The sequence below is a fragment of the Lepisosteus platostomus genome, chromosome 17 (genome assembly GCF_059453375.1).
Source record: "Lepisosteus platostomus isolate fLepPlt1 chromosome 17, fLepPlt1.hap1, whole genome shotgun sequence".
Lineage (NCBI taxonomy): Eukaryota > Metazoa > Chordata > Actinopteri > Semionotiformes > Lepisosteidae > Lepisosteus > Lepisosteus platostomus.
Window position 1 is genome coordinate 5,268,095 of NC_142627.1, and position 22,423 is coordinate 5,290,517.

The following is a 22,423-nucleotide window of genomic DNA, read 5'->3' on the forward strand; positions in this document are numbered from 1 at the left end:
GATTTAGGAGATTAATTCCATGAAGGATTTCAGAGCTCAATTTCGCTGTTCAGAAGAAAGTGGACATGTATTTTCTCATTCAGGAAATGAAAGACTGTAATTTTAAACCCAATGGAAAAGAATGTGCTCTGACTGGGAGAAAACAAGTCAAAGGCAACATAGATGTTCTCTAAGTTACTGTTGTATCCTATTTGCATTATAATACTAGTGGCTACATTGCAAATACATTAATTATGGTGTTGTAAAAAAAAATCAAATTCAAAAAGAGTTTTTATTTCAGTATGTAAGATAAAATCTAGATAAATAAAGTATGCTCTACAGAAAGCTTAAAGGACTATTTCATTAGAAGTATAAAATATTTTCTTTCAGCATTGGCTGTGCAACTATCAGCATCTTAGTCTCCTCAGCAAACAGTACAGGCTAGCTGAGTTCTTGCCATTATTCTGGTGTAATCATGACATGAGAGTCATTCTGTGCCAGCAAACAGCTAAAACTGTTAGATTCGCTGAGGAGAACCAACACTTCTGACACTACAGAAAGTGAATTATCTAGAAAAGATCATTTTGGCAAACCAAAACAAGTCAAATTAAGTCCAACACGAATACATGGAAAATTTTGTATCTTGGTGCAGTGACAGGACATGTTTTTGTTCAAAATGGAACATTCTTTTTTCATATAGATGTCCGATTAGCAACGGACAGTTGTTAAAACAGCTTGTCTTGCAATGCCACCTGTCCTTGCACAGGGAGAAAGAGGACAGGCAGATGCCTTTCAGAGTCATTCGTTTATTTTGTTTTGTTAAAGCCTCTCAGAAATGGTGTAGATTTACATCCTATACTTTGTCTATTGGCATAGATTCAGTGATGCAGCTCCTGTCATTTGCACCCAGAAACCTCCGCGCAATCCTTTATCAACACCACTTTTCAGTGCTCTGCTGTCCACTCTTTCAGATAGTTTCAGTACTCTTTACAGACTTCCTAGGGATTATTACATACCTGCAAATTTGTAGTTCAGAATTTATAGCAGGCAACACGGACATTTCACAAAGCAAAGATTTTATATCGACCATAAAAAGACACCTTTAATCCCATTTAGCTGTTGTGTCTAAAAAAAACCTTTTTAGAGCCCTCCTGTCTGAACCCTCCTGCTCTGCAGCAGTGCTGCTCTAATCACAGTCTCCTCATTAAGTTGAATATTTCTATTTCTAATTGTGTGAGTAAATGGTTTTCTTGTGTGCGTAAAGCTCAATAAACATGATCTTTTTCCTAAATCTCAATGCTTTCTTTAGGATTAAAACTGCAAAGTCTGCACAGGAGTCCTTAATATCCCTTGCGAGTGTGTTGTCTGCCACACTAATTGCTCAATGATACATTTAAGCACACGGCACTGTTCGAGGGGACTGTAACAGCTCCGCAATTGTTTTCAACAGTAAACTGATCAACAGAGCTGGAGTCATATTAGGAAAGGCCGCCTTCACCTGCTGGGATGCCAAAGCAATGAACTGTGGGTCCAGGGTTTCATCCTACAAAATCTTAGAAACTAAGGAGATCTACCTGCTCTTTCATGCTAAATCTTAAAAACAACTTAGTCAATATAAAGTCACCTAAAATTAGTTTCTGTGACAGTCTTGGATGCCTTTGCAATTGGTTTTACTTCATATTGATGCTAGGTTTATGGAACTGGAACTGTTACAGAAACACTAAAACATGAAAATCTCCAAAATCATTACTTCCCGGAACAATGGGAATATCTTTAACTAGGCTAAATTTCATCTACGTCTCTAAAGGTGACAAACTGGGATTAAAATGACAAATGTGCACTGTAAGGAAGACACCGTGAACTGTGCTCAGTATAGATGAAATGGCCTATTGCCTCATCACTAAAAGATCTAAAAGAGATCACTAAAAGAGGCTTGCAGATGTTTTCGACATCACGGAGATCTATGCCTCATGTAGAGAGCTGGGTGTTGAGAGAGCAGGACCAGGGTAAAGGAAGGAAATGTGCTCCCTATGTGAAGTGAATACGGGCACCTTCAGGCTACTTGCGTTTTCCTCTGTGACATTTCCTGAAGTAACCGTTCTTAATTATTCTTATGGTTTTGAGAGCGACTGTAATCAGATAACAAGTGCAATCATGAGTGATTGTAACCCAACTGCATTCACTCATATTTTGTAATAGGATTGCGGTGACTCTCTTAATTGTAATTCATCGCTTTCCAAACCACCTTCACAGCAGACTTAGCCAATGTTTAAATTACTACATTAATTAAAGGCCAATCTCAACATAAATGTCATAGTGGTGAATTTTTTAAAAGTCCATAGTGTGCCACTTGTAATTCACCAGGCTGAAGTGCATGTCAGCATACGCAACAGAGAAAAACACGTTGTTTTTGTCCTGTTGGTGCTGCCGTTACAGGACTGCTCTGGAGGGCTGGGAAGTAGGAGTGACATCATGGAAAACTTGAACCTTCGAACACAACACTGCATGGCAGAAACCCTGGCCAAGTTTGGCTTGAGGAGCCAGTGTGCGCCTCCCTGGTCTGTCCGATCGCCAGATCCTGATCCTACTGAGCTCCGGTGACACCAGGGGATCATGCAGTCTGATCCCTCCTCACAATCGCAGCTGACGGGGTTCCCAGTTAAAAAAGGACGGGATTGAGATGCAGACGTGTCTGAATCCAGTTGTGAAGTAATAAATACAACCACAATTCCTTCCATTTCATCCTGAAAGATCCCAAGGGGACAACGTATCGCAACCTCACTGCACAGCAGACCACGGGGAGGAGAGAGAAAGTGCTGCCCCTGGTGAATTCAGGAGGAACTTCAGGGAAGCCAGAGTGGAATTTAACCAGGACATTTAACTCCCCAACTCTTACAAACAGTGCGGTGGGATCTTTAGTGACCAAGTTGTCAGGACATCGTCGTACAGACTCATTCGAAGAATGGCATCGCCCATAGCACTACATTCTTGATCTTCATGATGACACACCTGGTGTGGTAATTCTTGTCCAGAGGGAATAGCGACAATGATTGACCACTGGACAAGCACACTGGAAACTAAAACATTTGTTGAGTGTCTTTGTCCCATTTTTGAATAATCTCTAAACAAAGTGTGCATGGTCCCCATTCTCACCCAGAACACTTCTGCCACGTCTGCAGTGCAACACTCATGATGCCACCAGCACTAATTGGAGCTAAAACTCATGACACACTGAGACAGACTGACATTTGGCCATGACAATGATAATGACATTTTCTTTAAAAAACTAGAGTTTGGGATGGATTTTGTCTGTGGGATGAGTGCAGCCTTCGTTTGGCTCTGCGGTTCATAATCTTACATCACAGACTGCAGGCAGGGCAGCTGAAAGTGTGTCGCGCTTAAATGAGGGAGCAGCAGAGGAGCCGCTCAACAGAGGATGACATCACCTCAGCCCTGGTCGACCATTGTGACTGCATTCTGAAAGCAAGGGCAGGCTGGTGGGGGTTTCTTTCTAATAAGCAGGAACTGCAGAAGATGCTTCAATACTAAAAATGTTCAAATGTTAGAAAGAGATGGTGAAAACTGAGGCTAATACTACTTTCAGAACTGAAAAATCCAAAATGCTTAGAGCACCTGATGCATTTTGTTACTCATTAATTACAAGCAAGAATTTAGCGGCAAATTTTAAAAGCAGAGTTTACAGTTTAGAAGTAGAGAATTCTTTAAAATTAATGTTTGTTATATATGAATATTATGCCAGGATTTAACACTTGAAGGACAACCTCTGGATTAAGGTACTTAATACTTTTCAACTGTAACAGATAGCTAATACATAATTAATTAATAGCTAATACATAATTAATACATAGCCTTCATAGATCAAGACATGTATTTGGCAAGTACTAGCAGTCAACAAGCTGTGTTTCAGTGATGAAGTTGTAATATAAACCATACAGGATTCTCCAGTTAGGGGGTATCCAAATTCTTTATAATCTGTAATATTTTATCTACCCATGATGTGAATGTACTAGTAGGATTTGACCTTAACTAATAATACGTTTAATGCTTGATAGCAAAAATTCAGATTGACCTCACATATAGAAATACTTTATTAATGCACGTTAAAGCGTTAATAGCTTTATATTATAGCGTTAATATTTTTCAGATGACATTTTACCATCTTTGAAGAGCAGATGCAGAAGTCAGAAGCATACATCTCTGGACCCGGTTCGTAAACAAATCTACTCTGCTGCACACGGGACAGGCGCTCGGCCAGAGACACCAGCACTGGTGTCACTGACTAGATTATTAACATGGCAAACTCCCCCACATGAGCAGAAATCAACAACAATGTCAGCACACTGCACTTGTGGGGTAATTTTGTTTTCAGAGCGTTTTTTCCTGTGAGCTCTAAATGGCTCTGTTTATCTCATCACCTATTATTACCCCAGTAGGCTCTAATGCATGTTCTCAGTGCGCTTCACAAGTCATTTCGCATTTTGACCTATGATGGAAATGCAAACCATTTCAAAACTGTGAATCATCTGAACAGAAAGAGACCGTTTCTCATCTTCGCCGGAGTTCCAAACGGTCGCGCCTGAAAGTCTCCCTGAACATCTCGTTCTTTTCCCTCCCCAGAGTCCTGTCAGTTGCTGTCTCAACAGCGGCTCTCTCAACAGCGGCGGGCAGGTCAGAGTGTGGACGGACAGGCCTGCGCTGAGTGTCCACAATGCTGCTCCCCGGGGGAGTCGGACCGGCACCCGAGCATCGTGCATAGATGGAAAGTCCAGAGCCTGCTGTCACTCCTACCTCACAATCACCTCAAACCCTCGAGCCGGAAAACAACCACAGCTCCTCTCCCCTCCCTCCTTCTTTCAGCATCCCAGACTTCTACCAGAATCAAAATGAATCAGTTCTTTGCCAGTTCAGTACCGATCAGAACAACAGGGAAGGTCTCGCGCCCTTGAGCCCCAGTACTACACTGCCCCTGCTCTGTCAGGACCCCTGAACAGGGCTGGGGCAGAACCTCATCTAGAGGATCCCGATCTCCCAGGTCACCCCTCCTGCAGAGCCCAGACAACAACAGCAGGGAGAGGGAGGCAGCCCTATACAGCTAATCCTTCAGTCAAATATACGCATTGAGACTGGTTTGGCTTTTCATATGTGGATGCCCCTTATGGTGATGTAAATCAAACCCAGATGATAAACCTGTGACAAGCCAGTGTGTGCTGGGGTCTGACGTCCAGCCACAGAGAGCTGGGACCTCCCAACTTCCGAAACTGCCCCGCCAGCAGCTGTAAGATGCCCTGAAAAGGGCGACTCACCGACATCCCGGACCCTCCTGAGTGTCACGGCGGCGCGCTGCCCTGCTGCACGAGTCCTCGCACTTCAGGCGCTCGGGAGACGGCTGGAAACTACACCAGCCTCTCTCTCACGGGCGAGGCAAGCCTGTGTCCTCACGCACAGCCACGCTCGCTCTGCCGCCGCTGTTTTTATGCTCTGGAAAGCATCCAAATGAAAGCCATAATGTTCGGTTTTTGCAACAGGAAGCCACTAAGCCCTGACACAAGGCCATCAATCTCCCCTCACACCCCCTCCACTCCCAAGCGAGACAGTCCCCTCCTTTGGAGCCTCCTCAGCTCTCCCGTCGCTGTCAGCCCAGAGATCTGAGCAGAACTACTGCCAGGATCGGCGCAGCGTACCTGGCGGAAGACAAACACACACTTCACTCAGGAAGGGCTGGATGTAAAATTAGACACAAGGTTCGGCTTCGCGCTCATTAACTGGAAGCAAAGCTGGCTCAGGTTTCTCAGAAATCATCACATCAGAAAAAAAAACCCTTCGACCACCTCCTACTGTATCAGCGCTGATATGTGGCGATGTGCACACACACTCACTCACTCTACACATTGTTCAGTAGATACGCCCCTTTTATTCAGAAAGAAATGCTTTGAACTCATATATTATTAATATATGAGCCTACCACTAATGTACGGTAAATCAGGCAATGCCCTGCAGCTTTATGTGCAATCCCAGTAGAGAAGGCTGTGTCATTTCAGTGTGAATGTTTCTGGAGGCAAGCTGCACTAGAGACCTTTCACGATCTGTGCCACAGCCAGGGAAACACTGAACATTAAAGCTGCAAAACAGCGCTTGACAGACGCTGAAAGAACAGCGACCTCAGCAGCAGTAACCACATGTGCTGCAGAAAAGGAGAGTCCAACATTAGGGACTTCAGACTGGCAGTACTCTGGAAGCTCCTGAAATAAGCTGTAAGTAAACCTTGCAACGCTTTATTCTTCACACTCAACTACAAATTGTGCAGCGTCTGCACCAGAGAAAGAGACAGCCAGCTTCCCTTAACTTCTCCGAGGAATGGAGGCAATAGCAGCTCTCAGGTTTCATCTGTTACCGATCTCTGTATGTTACCGGTGATCGCAGGCCAATTCCATTCACCCACTTCCGATTCTTTACAAAATCAAGGAAGAACAACAGAATCAATAGTCACGTGGAGCAACAAAATAAAGCTTCATACATGCTTTATCTTTATATGTACAGATTTGTATGAGAATACTACATAGAAATCTAGCAGAAAATATATACACCATTAAATTAGCATCATTCTGTGAAAACAAGCTATAGGATAGTTCATTATAATGAAAAATTAATAGGAGATGGTTTAATCTCTGTTGTTATCCATTTTACATGTCCTGTAAAACAATTAAGTGTTAATCAAAGAACAGACATTCCAACAACATTATCCTAAATAGCTTTCTCCACACACATTTGCTTTTTCTATGACTAACATGAGTTGCAGAATGATTACAACATTAATTTACAACTGATAAACATTACCAACGCCCTGTCACTAAGGGGCTTGTGAATGTCCAGAATGAGGTATGGAGGCTGATGGCTCATCTTTGCGGGTTTTCTCTTTGCACTGTAGAGCTGTACATGAGTCACTAGGCTATGGTGATTTTTTAATAGCACCTCTTTGAGTGTGACCAGGTCACCCCATAATTTTGGCTGGGAATGTGCCTGTGTGTGCAGACAGATAGATATCTTACAGATATCTTACAAGGAGCACCCTCCAGGTTTAGGGTGGCTGTTTAAGAGCAAAAAGCCGCTCTGAATTGTGGGCACAAATATTAATTAGCTCCAGTCATATCACCATGCTTGGCAGAAGGCTAGAACTAATTAGTATTCATATTCTATAACTGACAGACAGATTTTAATGTGTGTCATGAGGACACCAACCGAGAAAGACAGAGAACAGCTCAGGTCACAGTCCAGGCATGTCTCTATTAAACTTAACCCACTCGACCTGTTCAACATAATTCTTTCTTTCAAGGCAGCACTTGACACTAATTGTTTCCAAGGCCCTGCCGATGCTGGCTGCATCCTGGTGATTTATTGGAAGAAATGTATTTTCTGTCTATCAGAAGCAATTTGCCCAAAAGATTTACAGCACTTTTCTGGTGAGTGTTTTTGCAAACCGTGCCCTGTCAGAAGACACACTGCTGTTGACAACGACTGCACTAAGAAGCCAAAGGGACTGATAAAAAAACAAAGCATCTGGACACCAGGAGCATCAGCTGGAGGAGGGAAGGTCACACAGATACACCCGTTACAGATTAGCCTCTTCCACTGGCTCATAGGCACCACCTCACAGTCTTTCACATGTTGATCCAGGCTGTCAACAGGCAAGCACAGTTAATTTGCAGTACAAATGAGGTCCAGTTGTCAGCACGTCAAACCATGAGTAAATTGTATGTAAAATTCTACTTCTTTAATTGGTTGGCAAAAGGTTTGCTTTAATGTCTTCATATTAATTTAAAAAAATGCACAGTAGTGAATTTCCACACCTGGAGAATGGCTATATCCCATTCATTTCACTTGTTTTTTTCCACTGTCCCACCCAGCAAAGGTGGCCCCGTCTTGAGAGGTGAACTGTTGACTGACTGCCCACTTGGTGGCAGGGGATAGTAATTGTGCAAGGTTCCCCTTTAGAGAAATGCATACAATAATAGTTACTTCACCTTACAGAGATGATGCGGCACTGAGCTTGTTCTAGAAGCCACCTGCACTAATTCTGGACAGAACTGAACTGGTCTTTTCTGCAGCATGGTCCTCTGTAGTCTAGGGGACGTTGCTGTGTTGCTTTGTAGCCACAGGTGTCTGTGAGTGGCTGTGTTTGAACCCTGACAGTACTCGTCACACGTACCTCTACCACCTCTTCCACCGAGATCTGCTGTTGCAGCACGCCTTAACACATCCTTAACACAGTGGCACCCAATCAATGAAAGGCCAATCACTGCTAGATTTCAAATGGAAGATGCCAAAATAACCACCCTCCAATGCTACAGCCAAGCAGAGCAAGCAACCGATGAAGACACTGGCAGTTTTTCATGCAATGTTGCAAGACGGTAACAACACAAAGCATGACATGTTAATCATAAAGGGAGATTGAAATGCAAAGGTGGGAACAGGCAATGAAGGATGGCAGTGAGCAATAGGGAAATACAGAACAGGGAAAAGAAACAATAAGGTTAAATGTCTACTGCAGTGCCGTACCATAAACAATGTCAAGGTAGAAGGAATGAAATTCATTCACATCTAGAGAGGAAAGTCACATGGAGATCTCCGGATGCTTGCTTCGTACACACACCAAATAGACCAAAAAGAAGATGTCATGTCTCCAAGACAACCAATGAATCAAAGGGATTGATAAGATCACTAACGAGGAGATGAGAAGGAGAACTGGTCACCTGCCAGGAAGCAAGCTATCAGAGAAAGAAATTACATTCACAGGCTGGGCACATGTCCAGAACGCCAAATGATAGACCGATGGAGCCAGCAGCAAAATCCATCGGAACAGGAGAGAGGAAGCATGGAGGGCCTGGAAGAGCACGGGAACAGTCCAGCAGGATCTCACCGACACTGCTCTATATCAGCACGAAGCAGAGATCGTGGCCAAATATCCATCTGCCTCAGGCAGTGTAACACGGCGCGTTGCTGTTCGAAGGAAGGACCCTGTGCGAAGCTGGGGAGCCGAGTCAGGAGAGATTTCAGGTGATCCCAAAACATCAAGCAGGCAAACGTAGTCGGGGGCGAATTCCGGGTTCGATAGCACCGGAGAAAGGAGAAAGGCAGACAAATCCAAAGCGCGAGGTCAAGCTCGAAGGTGAGTTCCCGGTTCGAATGTCCGAAAGCAAGATCCAAAGGTTTATCCAAGCAAGGCAAGAAGTTCCGGAGAAGCTAACAATCCCGAGCGATGCTCAGTGAAACGGAGAAGGCTTCAGGAGGTTTGGAAGTGGAGGGTGTGTTAGCAAGTGAGGCGCTCTGATTGGAAGAAGGGTAGATCAGCGACGTTTGAGGGGCTTGCCTCCAGCTGGTGATTGATTGGGGTGAGACTGTTTGAGTGAGGGATTCCTATTAGCAGCAGATGTGACAGGCAGCATAAGGCCAAAGAAGAAGCAGGGCCATACAGCCACAATAAAGCGAGACATACTCACAGGACTTATACATGTCTATAAGAAAAGCTTTGATGCGGCAGTTAACACTTCAACCTCACAGCACTGCAGTCATTAATTTGATTCTGGACTGGCGCACCACCTGTGTGGAGTTTGCTTGTTCTCCTTGTGTGCTGTCTGGATTAACTGACGTCTCTAAATTGTCCTAGTATGTGTTCTAAACTACGTACTGGCATCCTATCCAGTATGTGGTCCCACCTTGCACCCTGCACTTCCAGGAGAATCGCAAATTGCTGTGACAAGGAATAAGTAACTTTACTGATGCAACAGAATCCATTCATCGCTGACCTCAAGAGCCCTACATTCCACCCCCACTTAGCTCGTATTACTGGGTCAAAGCAATTTAATCAGTTGTGTTTTTATGCACAGGAGAAATAGATTTGATCTTTCATCCAGTTTTACCATATGTCTGTCCTACTCTTAGCTTAACCCTAGAACCCTAACATCACCATAGCCTTCACCCTGACTCTAGACCTTAACCCTAACCTTACCTCCAAACTCCCAGCTCATCAGCACACAAGCAGAAAAACGCTGGTCACTTTACTCCAACTAAGCCATACAGCAGAAACCTTCAGAAACAGAAGGACAGATACCTGATAGTAAAGGTGATTTCTCTTTAAATGAAGTCAAAGACCATTACTCTTTCCATCTCTCCAGCAGAACCCCAGCTAGCCTGCGTGGAGGAAGAGTAATGCCCACTGTCAGAGGACACTAAAAGTCTAAACTTCACAGGGCTGGCCCCAAAACAAAGAACCTAAAAAGTCATCAAAAAATTTTGACCTTGGCTGACAGTGTTTCATACATTTTTAACAAATATTGGTCACCAGTGACTCCACCTTCATTGGGACCAGATCAGAGTGCAGTTTCTATAAATTATTACTGTGTGTGACACACAGTCCTGGCCCTTCTCATCGATTGAACAAGTCTCTGAAGGTATGGAGGGAATATCCTGCTCCACTCACTGACAGGAAGAGCTTCGGGACACCCAGGAGTCCTGTGATATCAGCTTGCACTACCGTCAGTATCCCACCAGACCCAGACAGTGGATTTCTGGAGTGACAGACTCGTCACATGAGGCATGGGGATTTTTTAACACATGAGACATCGACACGTTCAGGGACGTGGATTTCCTGTTCAAAGAGATCATTTAGTTTTCAATAAAACAGCACAAAAAGGACATTTGTAACACTGTGTTTTATGTGGGCTTGAAAATCCAGACTGTCCTGCAACCAAGTGAAGGATTAGAAGAGAGACTATAAAGGAGAGGCAGGTTTCAGAGGTTAGGAGGAGGTGTGGTGAAAAACCATATTTTTACAATCCTAAGTTAAAACTTTTAAACTTCTCAAATTTGAAAGTACAGCAATTTTAGTAGAACAATATGTTACAAATAGGCAATATCTCTTTGGATTATTTCTGATGTGTTGAGCACACGACTGGTGGGGTATACTATTTTCAATAACCCCCTTCTTTCATCACACGTTTTGAAAATGTTTCAAAGATGAATTTGTAAACTCAGAGCTCTCTCACAGGAAACAGGAGGAGAGGTATAGATGGCATAGATGGTTTGAAGGTGCTACTGGATGTTCCACAATCTTTTGGGACAGCCCCCATAAACTTCAAAATATAAATCAAAAATTGATCTGGCACTTGTCAAAAAAATGTAATATACCAGAATAACCTCACCATTTTCCTACAGAAATCCAATAATGATACTGTCAGCAGTAAAGATTTAGTGGGTTATTATTTTGAAGGCAGTGAAAAGTCATTCACAGTCATCAAACTGTTTCAGGAATAAATTGCAGGATAAGAATCGATTAGAAAAGTCACCTCAGCATGACAGCAGATCCAATTTATCCTTGCAATATTGTTGGAAACAAAGCATACTGGCAATTTTTAAAAAGTAACCACAAACAAAAAAGTGAACAGGTAATTAATACATGTGTACTATAGTATACATCGACCAGAGTGAAGTATAGTTAAGTGCAACAGTATGAACATTACAAACACAGAGAGACTGTTCTCCCTCCAGATCAGGCACAGAATCAGGAATGTGCTGGTTCAAACAGAGGTCTCCAATCCTGGTCCTGGAGAGCCCCAGTCCTGTTAGTATAGTGGTCCCTAGCCCTGATACTGGAGAGCCCCAGTCCTGTTAGTATAGTGGTCCCTAGCCCTGATACTCGAGAGCCCCAGTCCAGTTAGTATAGAGGTCCCTAGCCCTGATACTGGAGAGCCCCAGTCCAGTTAGTATAGTGGTCCCTAGCCCTGATACTGGAGAGCCCCAGTCCAGTTAGTATAGAGGTCCCTAGCCCTGATACTCGAGAGCCCCAGTCCAGTTAGTATAGAGGTCCCTAGCCCTGATACTGGAGAGCCCCAGTCCAGTTAGTATAGTGGTCCCTAGCCCTGATACTGGAGAGCCCCAGTCCAGTTAGTATAGAGGTCCCTAGCCCTGATACTGGAGAGCCCCAGTCCAGTTAGTATAGAGGTCCCTAGCCCTGATACTGGAGAGCCCCAGTCCATTTAGAAGAGCAGACATCTCAAGTCTCCCGGAAATCAGCGTCTCCTCCCTGACTCCCGCAGGGAGTCCATAATCTCCCGGAAATCGCCCCCGCTCCCAACTTTTTCTGTTGGCGACACTACAGGTCCAAATAAAGAAATCATCAGCAAATTATTTAATGATATAATATGACCTTCAGCCATCGGAGAATCTGCTGAGATCTGCTAAACAAGCCGCGTCTCTGTACAACGAATGTTTGCAAAGAAAGTGAGATTATTCAACTGGACTGGTGAGTTATAGTATCTATATATTTATAGTGTATTGCATATATTATAGTATCTATCATTATTTAATTATATAGCTGTGATTTTTTTTCAAGGCAGTTTGCAAGTTTTCAAGGGAGGGTTGACCCAACCCCCACCCCGAAATCAATTTTTCACAGTTGGGATATCTGACAAAGCTGTCTCCAACCCTGGTCCTGGAGAGCCCCAGTCCAGTCAGTACAGGGGATCCCCAGCCCTGGTTCTGGGGAGCCCCAGTCCAGTTAGTACAGGGGATCCCCAGCCCAGATACTGGAGAGCCCCAGTCCAGTTAGTACAGGGGTGCTCTTGTTATTAAGGGCAGAAGAGTACTTGGATTTAGTTTTAAATTATCTCCAAATTACTTAATTTAACAAATCCCATTCAAATGATGACAATGGCATTGTTGCATATCTTCAGAAATTGGTGATTTAGTGGTGACCTACAAACACTGCTGGATTAGGGCTGCAGGGCTGGGGATCCCTGCATTAAAGGCACATTAACAGACTGAAAAGAAGGTCTGTGCTGCATTTCAAAGGATGAGCAGTAAGGCAATTCACAGCCAAGGTCGGCGCTCCGCCATAAAAGACAGGGTGAAAAAAGTGTTTGCTTAGTGGTGGCGACACTGTGACCTACTTCTCCCTGTCCATCCATTGATGACACTGGGTGACAGCTGTATAAAAAATTAAAGCAGCATTGAATTAACATGGAAAACATGATTCCTTCAAGAACAGCATCTTACAATACACAAATTCTCCATCTAAATGCTTTCCCTCTAATATAATATTATAGAGTATTATATCAATATACTGTATATTATAAAATGATACCACCCACCTTTAGGTTAGGTAACTACATTTAAAGCAGGCGCTCAGTGTTTTTCAAGTTACATTAGTAGATAGTAATCCACATGAGCACCCAGGCTGACAGTAGAGAAGTACACTGGGGTAAAGAAGTATGTTGGAACTGATTAATTTCCACTAAAGCCATATTAATGTGTCATGTGAGCTGTAGGGGTATCCCTGACAGGACCCTGGGTGAGAGCTCATGTGCTGTAACTCATGTCAAAAGCTTTTTAACCTCAAGAGCCGGAGCAAATCACTCTGGAACAATATAAATGAAGAACTTTCAGTGTGGCAGAGGATCTGTGTGGTGGATTTAATTCCTCTACTTTTCACATTGGTTAGAAACAAAAACAAAATCAGGCTGTGCTCTAGGGAATTTATTTAATGCCATGAGGCAATACAGCACCTTCAGGCAACAATGACTTATTAACACAAATGTATGTAATTAAGGATAATGAGCCTGGTTCATTATCTGCTCATTAATGGCCTTAAGAAAAAGAGAAATGAAAGTTTTAAAAACACGGGGAAGGTTAATTCACTGTCAGATGCAGTTGTGTGTGCCTGAGCACCAAGGATCTGTAGCACCAGTGTGGAGAGTGGAGGCTTGAACACATTTGAGATTGATTAAATAAGTCAGAGTGCTAATGTGTTGTGTGAGTGGCAATCCGACTGCTTCTGTGAGGAAATGAAAACAATAAAAAACTGGCCAGGATGGAAATGCCTGTTACTGGTACTACTCTGCATAAAAACCTACTGCTTCTGGCATAGTGACAGGTCCATAGCATATATATGTATAAATATATGTTTAATAATGAAAGATAAAACACGTAAACATGGTTTTAACATGTAATTAACGGTGTTTTTCATTTCAGGATAATTGATTCCCGATCTGATTTTGCATACGCTCTTTTTTCATACATAGCTTCTCCTTCATTTGTTGTTTCTGGTGAATAAACAAACCCCTGAAAAGGATCAAAAAGGGAATGGAACCACCCAGCTGCCACACTGTCTCCTTACTTTTAGCAACTGTGCCATGATGCTCACAGAGCCAGCCACCTCAGCTCACCACATGCAGGAGCTATACCGCAACGCCTGTTCACAGGGAGGTCAGCCAAAAATCTAGACATTCACCTCTCTGTCTTGGAACGATCTTTAAAATCCTGTAAAGCTAGGTCTGTACAGTGCTCCTACATTGTCATCACTTTCTGAATTTGATACGGAATGTATTTCTGAATATTGATGAGGCCAAGCAGTAGGGGTCATTTACACCTGGCTGCTCTGAATCAGTTGTGGTTAGTATGCATGTGCATCTCTGGCTGAACTGAGGCTCCCTGTGCTGTCCTGTCAGGATGCGCTGGAGCTGTTCTGCTCTTGCTGCGGCTCTGCTTGACCGGGTCTCTCTTGCAAGACAGATTTTAATGTCAATAGGATTACCAAGGGAAATAAAGGTGCGTACGTGGCATGTTTGTGCACCACAGTTTGGTAGAGAGCAGTTAAGCAGAGCTCATATTGAGGCGCTGCAGGTGCACTGTATTTGGTTGTCATGAGAGAGGTTACTTGTCAAGCCATGTGCTAATGTGTCACAGCACGTTTCATCATTTCACTCACATTCCCAAGTACCATGGTTCAACGGGGTAGCTGACATCTATTGACACCTACTGGCCATAATATGCATTTCCTTTTTCATATGTTCTGCACAATGCAGAATTCCCAAAACTAGTGAGGGAGGTTTCTGAGCTTTTCTTAAATAAAAAATGGCCAAAAATGGCACTTCTTTACCTAGGGGGTCATGGAAGTGGGCAACAAGCTACCCAGCCATGTTGTCAAAATCAATACCCTTGCTTCTTTAAAGAATTGGTTCTTGGATCATTTATCTACTAATGGCTAAATGGGATAGATGTGACAAATGTGCTCTTTTCATTTTAAACCTTTCTCATGGTCTTACAGCATGTAACCTTTTAACTACTGTAAATACAAATGCTGCCAAAATGCTGTTTACATATGTATAAAATATTACTGTGCTACATACTGCTTCAGTGAGAAATCATACAACCATTTACCTACAAACACTGTATAAAAATAATACTGTACTAGCATTCTGCTAGATTTTGGCACATAAACATTGTAAAGCACAGCAGTATGGAACAGCTTATTGACTAATTGATCATATGCAGCGGTTTTCCTTAATGTCTCCTCATTTTCTTTTATCAAGGCTGTCTTTATCCCTGCACGCACAGCTCCATAATATCTTCCATCAGTTTCAGTCCCTCATTACAGGGTTATTTTGCAGTTCGGCTGTGGCTTTCACAATTGCATATTTATATAGCCATCGCTTCAATTTTAGAAGCCCATCCATTGTGCTCTATCGGAAAGAAGGGAGTTATCAGTACAGAAAATTGTTTCAGTTACACAGAGCATTACAGTAGAGCAGCTCGCTGTACCATACAGGTTGTGGGACCAGCATTTCAACAGCAACAGAATGCTGGTTTGGTTTTTTTTGCGCTCATTTTTAATTTGAAGAAATTCAGACTTACAAAGAAACCATAAAAGCTTGTTCTTTCTCCACAAATAAAATACTTTTGTTACTGCCTTAATTGGAATATTTCCTCTGTCCGTTGGGCTTTCTTCTAATAAGCAATCCACTCCAGGAAGCTGCTGCAGAGAAACAATTATCCTGGATTTGAATATTGATCTCGGAGCCGTGCTGCTGTGTGACTCAGGGGAGCAGCTCTCTGCACGCGTTGCTTAATTAGGGAGAAGCAGCAGCAGCCTATCAGTTCTCCATCAGAGGCTGATGACCGCGGTGCACCTCGCTCGCATTGGGGGGAAACCCTGCGTTTTGCAATCCCCCTGGGACCATTGAACAGGACTGTTAAAGCCTCAGCAATCCTCCAGCAAGCACAGCTCTCACCTCTTTAATGCTTCGAAAAATAAGAATGTAAAAAAAAGGTTTACAAGATGAAGCCACCGAGACATCCTGGTTGTAAGGTTGGCCAGAGGGCCTCTTCCTGAAATAGCTTCAGTGATTCTAAGGAAACGGTTTCAACAGCATGTACAGTAGTCTATTCTGTTGTGTGAAGAAGAATCTCCTGTTCCCAGTCCTAAATGTGTTTCTTCAGAATTCTTTCATGTCCTTCATGTCCTTGGGTCCTTACTTCCTGATTGATCTGGAAGTACTGTAGTGCATTGGGCTGACTCTGTCACTAACGCATCGGGACTGTGAGGACTGGAGAGCTCCTTCGCCTTCTCCAGTGTCCCGCTGACCATCCTACAGTATAGCGTCACAGTCGTTTGGGGGGCTGAACATCTTCAGCGTCAGGGAAACAGGATTTCATCCTGGACAGCAAGAGCTTCATCTCCATGAGAGAGAAGTGCAGGTTTATTCATTACAAAGGTGCACTGTTCAAAAATGCCTTCTTCAAAATGGTGAACGCGTACAGCTAATGCACTTAGAAAGAGTCTTAGAAAGGGTTATCAAAATGGAAAAAAGCAGCAGGGGCTGGAGAGGGAAGGTGCCAGTGTTGGAGTACCTATGTTCCCACAACAATGTTGAACTTCGATAGAAACATGACAAGTAGACTGCAGGGCCTGCTTTCTCTGTGTAAAACAGTCATCATCTGAGTCGCAAAGTCTGAACAAACTAATGCAGAAAACAAATGACGTTACTGACATTAATGACTCACTGACATTAATTCCATAATCTTTTAACATGTTTTTTTTATTTTTAGAAAGCCGCTACATGCTGAAACCCATATCAAAAGGTTAAAATGCTCAATGTATATTACTGTAAGAATATTCTAACTGCAAGCAAGCAAATGGTTTTAAAAACAACACCCAAGGCTATAAAATTATACAGATTCTATGATTTCAAAAAAACGTTATTTCTAACAATTAAGGTCTATGTAATGCATACAAATTTTTAGTAAAGTATTTCAGTGCAATATAGTTTTATAGTTCACAGCATCCCAAAATGTCCCTGGACTGCATAATAAAGCTCAGCAATGGGATATTCTAGCAAATCTTATTTCCTGTTCTTTTGCAGTTACTCTGTCAGGTTTCAAAGCTAACCTAATTATGAAAATTACATTTGCACAATCCATGTACCACTTGCCACATAGGCAGACAGGTACACTGTTAAAATCATGACACAGCTGGGGAAACACTTGGAGACTCATTTCCTATATATATTGCGGTGCTATAGCTTTCAGCTTTGATGCAGACAGTTAATTTCATAGTGATTATATGAATGCTGGGTTTTCCTGGGTAAGCTTGAAAATGTAAGTGCTTGTAGATACTGTATTCAGATGCGGCTCTGTGCCAAGCAGAACCGTACTGTACTTTCTGTGTCCTCGAATGAATACTCCTTGAAAGGATACAATTAGAAAGAATTGTCTTGCTGCAGCTTTGGGTGGGGGCCTGGGAAACACACATGAAACTGCACTGATTATCTCCAAACACCTCACCTCACACAGAAGTCTCAACTACAGCAGATACACCCAACAGAGGGAAAAAAGATAAGTGCCTTTTGCTAAATATTTCCACAATTCTCATTTTAAAAGTTACCTACAGTATGAATTTAAGTGGCAACGCTTCCAGCTTGTGTTGAAATAATGTAATTAGCTAGAAGAATTGATTTTTGTGCATATTCAGGAAGCTCAGAATTGGCAGAGATACCTGCTCATTTTAATATTACATCTTTAACATCAGTGCCTTATATCCACTAATGAAAATGCCCTCAAATGCATGAACAGAGTCAACCCAGTGGGCTTCAGAAGCAACAGTAAAACACAAACAAGCAGGCACAAGTGGAGCTTTCATGGAAGTGCATTTAAAACTGAGAATAGGAGGCACTTCTTTACGTGAAGGGTTGTGGGGGTGTGGAACAAGCTGCCCAGCCTTCTTGCTGAAGCAGATACCCTGGTTTCTCTTAATAAACAGCTGGATGAGGTCCTGGGATCAATTAACTACTAACCACTAAACAGGATGGCTGAACCAAATGGTCTCATTTCAGCTGTAATCTTTCTTTGTAACATGTTATCTGCTTTTAACTGAACATAGCTTGCAAAAATTCAGTACATACACTGTATGTAAAAAACACTTCAGAGCTAAATCATTCTTCTGAGAGAATCATACATACATGTATAAAATACATTCCAACAGTTTCATAGCACCAATGTGGTCACTGGAAATGACAAGCACATCCTGCAACAGTTAGGCTTTATTTTTTATATCAGCAGACTCAAGAGATTCGGCCTCATCAGCTATGTCCGTTCTAATCCACAATTTACATAAACTTCACCTAAAGATTTCAAAGATCATCTGCTGCTGAAGCTACAGTATTACCGAAGCTCTGCATCTTCAAGGCAATAATTCAACATGACAACAAATTAACCACCGAGTCTTTGTGTATCCTCAGATTCCTGTGTTTGAGCTGCTCCAATAATCTGGGTATAACTGTCTGCAGAAACCAGACACTGTTAGTGAATCAAGACTCCCAAACCTACAAATCCATTTAGGAATCCCCCCAAACCATTTCCCTTCACTGGAGACCATGTGCTTCATGTCATGCCCTCATAGAGCTGATTAATGTTGAATAGGTTGGCTTAGTCACCATCGTCCACTTTTATTATCCTGGAAACTTCACCCTTCACCTATTCATCTCCATTACAATTTGGGCAAAATAATTTTCATGTAAGTTTAAAATGTGTACCCCAGATTTTTAACAGGAGATTTACAAATAAGATTGAACGTGAGGACCCCTCAGAGACCTCTCTTTGTGATTAATACAGTCTCAGTCTGCGTGAGCTCTGCTACAGCTTGTCACGCCCTGCTTTTCAGCTCTCCAGTCGGTTTGCTGTGGTGGTTTGCCTCCTGGACCATTATATCCTTCTGCTTGTCCCCTGTTAAACAGAGATATCTGTCTTGACATGGCTCAGCCATCCAGGTTTGTAGGACTAGCTCTTCCTTAAATAGCGCGCAGCTCTGCCTACACTTTGCATGCTGGCTGACCTTTCCGGCCTAGAAACATCTTTCTCTCGTCACATACTTAATCATCAGATGACAATATACATCAGCACACAAACTATTTCAAACAGCTTTACTTGGGGATCTACACGGTGTAAATGCTGGAACCCATATACAGTATGCAGCATCATTTCAGCCATCAGGCTGAAGGGCTCTGGGCAAGGATGTGGCTGCAGGCCCACACTGGAAGACTTCAGCCAATGGCACTCTGCTCTCGACTCTCCATGCTGCCCCCAGTTTACCATGGAATTTCCTCCAACAAGAACCGGCAATTGCCTTTTCCTATCGCACAGGATTACTAAACTACGTCAGATGGATTCCCCTGCTCTTTCGAAACAGATTACACTTCTCTCTGCTCTGCTTGCGGCCGAATTTAATTACCGTACTAAGATTTCAGACAAAAAAGCCTTCTAATAAGATGCCTCAAAGATGAATGAAAAGGAAATGTAATAGGATTACGTCATTGCTACACCACCAGCTATCCTCAAGCAGACAATTGACTTTGAGATTTGCTAGTTAAGCCTGGCAAGCTAATCAGAAGCACATCGTGTTGTGCATGCATAAACACACAGCACACTGCATACAACACTGACGAGCACACCTGGCACTGCAGGGGACACGTCTGCTGAGGAGCCATGAGAAATTCCACTCTGGTCTGGGGGTGCTCAAAGGGAAGAAAACCTGGAGGGCGCACGATACTGTCCAGGCGACAGATACACACATCGAGCAGCACTGGGGGCTTCTGAGGTTATCCCAAACAGATACTTGTCAGAGTGGCACCATAGAAGTGGCAGGAGGGCAACAGGCCACAGTTGGGCTAAAGATCGATTAACACAGAATAACCAAGATTTAACTGAAAACTACTGTCCACATATGTGGCAGAAGGGCAAAGACTGAATGTTTAATACAACGATTGGACACTCTAGCTGAATTGTAGATGAGAAACTATCCTAAGACCCCTGAGCTTTCCTCCCAGAATACAAGCATGTCTAGCTGTGTCCTCTAAAGAGGACATACACCTTCTGTTCAAAACCAGGTTCTGTAGGTTTCTGTAAAAAAGTAGCCCACAGACCTTCCGTGTCCTGTGCTGAATAATTAAAATTCATTGACTCATTCTCTGAAGTCTCACAAGCCACTGCTCAGCAGAAAGTGGATTCCTTAAGAAAGCACGCTTGAATGTAAAATAGATTTAAGGCTCAAAGTCTTCTGCAGTTGTTTCCTGTGTCTGCCTCTCTCCAAACGTCTTAAAATACTGCCACTGTCCCTCTGCTTGTGTTCATGTCACAATCACATTAATGCATCTACAGTTAATAAATTACATTTCGTGCAGAATTTCTGCTGCAAGACAGCAGTCTGGCTCTTAACACTAATTGTCACTTCTGCTGTGGTCTGCAGTGTCTGTTTGTGAGCACCAGAGCAGAAATAACACTTAAGGAGTGTCTAGAGTCTAGCTGGTGTCTCAAAGATGCGATCCCATTTACAAGCAGGTATATTGATCATTTACACAGATAGTTTCCAACAAACATGTGAGTCTGAACACAGCTCAAACAGTGTGAAGCTGTATGTTTTCAGTAAGAAAACACTTTAGAATACAAGAATAGCTGAGCTGCCAACACAACGGAATTCAAGTTGTCTTATTTCATACAATTCTGGAGATCATAAGAAAGACACCCTGGGAAGAACACGTGTGAAGTGTGATAGAAGTATTGCAGTGCCTTACAAAAAGTCAAGAGTATCTGCTGACAAGCTTTAAATTCTCAGTCTCAAACCACCCTCAGTGCAGTGTCAGCTCGGCTCTGCAGGGTCATTCCAACTTAAAGACACTGCCTTGCTCTTCAGACTATTAAATATTTATCAAGCCAATTCTAGGTTTAAAATAAAATGCTGTCATCCACAATGCATTTAGAACAGTGAACTATGAGAGCAGAGGTATGTGAGGAGAACACTATCTGGACAAAGAGTTCAGCAAATAGAGCATGCAGGAAAATACAGAAATGGAAGCAAACCGAGATCCACTGAAACATCAGTAGTATCGACAAAGCATGACCTCAAATTCTAAGATGCTCTTACGTCCCTGGAAATGTCTGAAACCAGACTGGACTCTGCATACACCTGTGCCTCTTTCTTCTGCTACTACCACTTGTGACCCTACTGAAGGCACCCCTCGGCGAACAGCGCTGCCCAGTGGTTGCCAGAGGCACAGCGCAGCAGAGAGGCAAGCAGGTCTGCGAGTCGCCGGCTCGCTCGGCCCTCAGCCCGCGCGGGAAAGGAGACAGAGGAAAGGCCGCTTACGTGCTCGAGCCGCTCCTTCCTGCTCAGCCACACGCTCGCCGAGTAGTCCTGCTGCTGGACGGTGCTGTACACGCCGCTGCCCACCCGGGCGAGGGCGGACGTGGCGAGCTCGGGGCGGCTCTTCAGCCGCAGCTGCTCGAACCCCTCCGCCGGCAGCCGGCCTTCCATGTTGTCATGACAGGCTCTGGTGCGGCGCGGGCACCTCGGGGTGGGGGCGCAGAGGCGCGGACCTCAGAGACGAGCCCCCCCGTGCGAGTGCTGCAGCTCCATGGCCCGCTGTCGCTCCGTGCCTGTGATGTAGACACAGCAGCCGCGGCAGCAGCTAGCTAAGGCAGCGCTGACCAGGGCTCCTCTGTAGAGCCAAGTGGGAGGGGCAGCCGAAGATGCACAGCAGATGTGGTGCAGTAAGGCTGCAGCTGAGAAGAGAGAACCAGCCCAAAATCTTCAGGATCCCACACTGCCTGCCTGACAGACGAGCAGCACGTCAAATATGGGCTTTCCTGCGGCAGGTGTGGACTGCATAGCCCCATCCCACTGCCTCGCTCTCTCACATCAGCTTGTGTTAAAGAGCAGACAGACCATACTGAAAGGTTTCTGCTGAAAGGCCCCGATAAAGTATTTATTTGTGGGAGCTTAAGTGCAGGCAGCCTCCCAGCCTGTTTGTCTTAACAGTCCTCTTTCACAATGCAGGGAGAAACCCTCCCTCAGTAGGAATGATGATCAGTGCCATCAGTAAGGCACTGCAGTGAACAGAAAAGAACTCCCTCCCTTTCACAGCTGATATCGGAGAGAAACCTACCAGACGGGCAGACACAAGAAGTTCCCCCAACCTGGGCATATCAAATTCAACACCAAACGTGCACAGAATGAGGGTTTCCTTCCTTCTGAAATAGGGTCACATAGCACAGGCATTCCCCTTTTAACACATGAATTATTGAGGATCATTAGTTTGTGTCA

General features: G+C 43.6%; 1 protein-coding gene across 4 annotated transcripts in view; it reads right to left on the reverse strand.

The window, feature by feature from the left end:
* The window catches only part of LOC148645959 (inactive phospholipase D5), a 66,718-nt gene extending 44,603 nt beyond the window's left edge, over positions 1 to 22,115 (reverse strand). Inside the window, exon 1 of one of the 4 annotated variants that reach the window (XM_088609910.1) lies at positions 21,467 to 22,115. In XM_088609910.1, the coding sequence (XP_088466036.1) occupies positions 21,467 to 21,634 (168 nt within the window). In that variant the 5' untranslated portion in view covers positions 21,635 to 22,115. Of the gene's footprint in view, positions 1 to 5,303; positions 6,014 to 21,466 lie in introns of those variants that run through there. The other 3 variants (XM_088609912.1, XM_088609913.1, XM_088609911.1) reach the window with 3 other exon arrangements.
* Positions 22,116 to 22,423: the final 308 nt, after the last annotated feature.